The following is a 2889-nucleotide window of genomic DNA, read 5'->3' on the forward strand; positions in this document are numbered from 1 at the left end:
CTATAGCTTTCAATTTAGACTCAGTTCTAGATATAAGAACTACGTTAAATCCTTTTCGTGCGAGTTCTCGGGCATAATATTTACCAATGCCGTCTGTGGAACCAGTAACAACTATATTAAAGAGTAAAGTCATTTTTTTTCTTTTAGGTAAAAAATTATATATTTAATACCGGCATTTACCTGCCCATTTGCCAAACCTTTCGGTCAAACTTTTCAACTTTTTACCAAAAAACTTTTGGTTCACATAATCGCGTATTAATATATAAGGCGACTTCAAATTATCGTAAAGATAACATATAAGTGCATAGCAGCCAATGATCGTTAATAGATTTATTAGTAAACATTCACTCATGTTTATAGAAGTCACTATGCGAACCGATACTTTTATCACTGCTTGCGCAACTGTCACCGCGAATGGCTGAGAACGCACTGCGATCAAAAATTTGAAGTGATTGGAATCTTTGAAGCAAGATTTCAGGTTAATTCTCTTGAAAGAACACTCACAACTTATCGCTTCCAGCTGGCATTTTGTGTGCTCTTATTGCGCTACACTGTGGCGTGGCTGTTTGGAATTACTTAATAATTATCTAATAATTAATTAAGTACGGTAATTATATACTGAAAGCGTCATTAATGCACAGTTTACTGTGCAAATTTTTGTCGTATCTCAATGGGAGATAATGATTGTGCACAATTTGATCGCAGAAGTTATTCCACTACAAACTAATAGCAAAAACCTTTTTTGACATTATTCCAAAAACAAAAAAAAAACATTTTTAATGTATTGTTTAATATTAATATTAAGCGTTATTATTTTTTATTATTATTTTATTATTATATATTAACGTTTTAAGACTTTATGAATTGTGCGTGTGTATTGGTTAATGTTAAGTCCAAGATAATCTTATTAACCCACAAAATATCATTTTATTGTTATTAAACTAATTAAAAACATGTTCATGCTTAGAAGTGAAAATTTCAAAAGATAATAACTCTAAATTTATGTGGTTAGTGTTATGATACCAATGATACATTAGCACAGATATAGATTCATTCAAGGCAATTTCTGAAAACTCAGTCAAAGTTCTTATGTAAACATTAGTATAAAAAATTCTTTATATGTAGTGTAAGATACAGTCAAACTTCCATAACTCGAACTTTTATAACTCGAATTTTCTATAACTCGAACTGAAAACAGTGCAACAGGGTTTTTAAGAGGAAATTATATACAATTCTGATTCCATAACTCGAACTTCTATAACTCGATTTTCTATATAACTCGAATAAAAATATTGTCATTCTATAAGTCGAATTATTGTTTTAAGTATGAATGAATTTTGCTGTTAGGGGAACTCCCTTTTTACAAACCAAATATTTTTTCTTTCTTCTATTGCTTCTTTATGCAAATGCCAGTCGCTTTTGATTATCAAAGTGAACAACACAGATTAGAGTAAAGTCGTGCAGTAGAATAAAAGTTTGAACGAATGAAGAATGAAAGAATCAGTTACCGCTTTATTGAAGTCTGTTACTTCCTCTGGATGTAGGAAAAGAGTCTGGAGAGTCTGGAATCTGGAGTATACGTAAGAATATTAAATGAGAAGCCAGTGGAACTTGCAAAACGGTTCTGTGATGATAATTTTAAGGTAAGCACTGGTTGGCTTGATAAATGGAAGCATGGGTACTGAACAAACCATTAACTGTTAAAAAAAAAATTAAAATCTCAAACCCTAATCTCTGAATATTTTACTTTACTTTAACTTCTGTGCTGTATTTTATTTCAAATAAATAAATAAATATCTTTCAATGTAATTCTAGTTTCTTTAAAATTAAAAAAAAAAATATAAAATATCCCTAACTCAAAGTCTCTCTCCATAAGACGAACCTTTTCTGTAATGATACTTCGAATTATGGAAGTTTCACTGTAGTTCGAAATATAGTATTAGAAGTGTTGTCTGAACCCAAAAATTCTCCCTTGTGTACGTTATTGAATATAATCTTAGATATACAAAAAAATTAAACTTCCTTATGTTTATGTCCATAAAACTCGAAAAGTAATCGTTGGACTGACTTGAAATTTTCACACACTCCTCATTTTTATATAATAGTGATTTTATTTACTATTTATCCCTAAGTTTACATGTAGGGTATTAAATTAAATGTCGTCTTCACTCGGTGACTCTACGTTCGCTAGAATACTTTTATTTATTAAAAAATGAACTAAGTTTTTATTAATTTGAAGTTGCAAATATATATAATTTAATATATTTTATATTATTGACACCGAGCTAAAGGACATAGACTAGTCGCATCCTGAATGGGATGAGAAAGCGCGAAATCTTGACGGAGACATACGGGGGCTCGCTCGCATGGACACATTATGTTCGGTCCTGTCGGAATCCGAGGATCGTCGGCTACTTCACCATGACCGTATTGGCTACAACTATTTGCCGGGAGCACAATATCGCACCGGCATGAATGTGGCAGTTGCAACGCCTAACCTCGGCGCACGCTACCGTATAGACGATCACAGTCAGATTTTTGCCGATGTCGCCACTAACTTCCGCACCCCCACACTTAATGCGCTTTATAATACATACAGCGCAACCACGGGAAAAATTGCCACACAGGCTAACCCAGGCCAGAAAACGGAGTACTCGATTTCGGAAGAAATCGGCTATCGCTATCAGGGTGGCCTTGTGAATGGATCTATCACGTTCTTCAACTATAATTTCACAAACCGTCAGGTGGCCACACAGGTTACTGTGAACAATGCCCAGATCACGCAGAACATTAACGCAGGCGGTCAGACATCCCGCGGCGTGGATATTGAAATCGGCCTGCGCCCCTGGCACCATCTTCACCCCTATATCTCTGCCGGAATATCTGCAC

General features: G+C 34.2%; 1 protein-coding gene across 1 annotated transcript; it reads right to left on the reverse strand.

Moving 5' to 3' along the window:
* Positions 1–7: 7 nt before the first annotated feature.
* Positions 8–417, reverse strand: LOC119665076 (hydroxysteroid dehydrogenase-like protein 1; the record flags this gene model as incomplete). Its single annotated transcript, XM_038074397.1, has 2 exons — positions 181–417; positions 8–111 (listed from the first exon to the last, which is right to left on the reverse strand). Coding segments are annotated over exons 1-2 (276 nt in total), but the record flags the coding sequence as incomplete, so codon positions are not given.
* Between the last annotated feature and the right edge of the window lie 2472 nt (positions 418–2889).

This window comes from Teleopsis dalmanni, unplaced genomic scaffold (genome assembly GCF_002237135.1).
Source record: "Teleopsis dalmanni isolate 2A unplaced genomic scaffold, ASM223713v2 unscaffolded_contig_3433, whole genome shotgun sequence".
Taxonomy (NCBI): domain Eukaryota; kingdom Metazoa; phylum Arthropoda; class Insecta; order Diptera; family Diopsidae; genus Teleopsis; species Teleopsis dalmanni.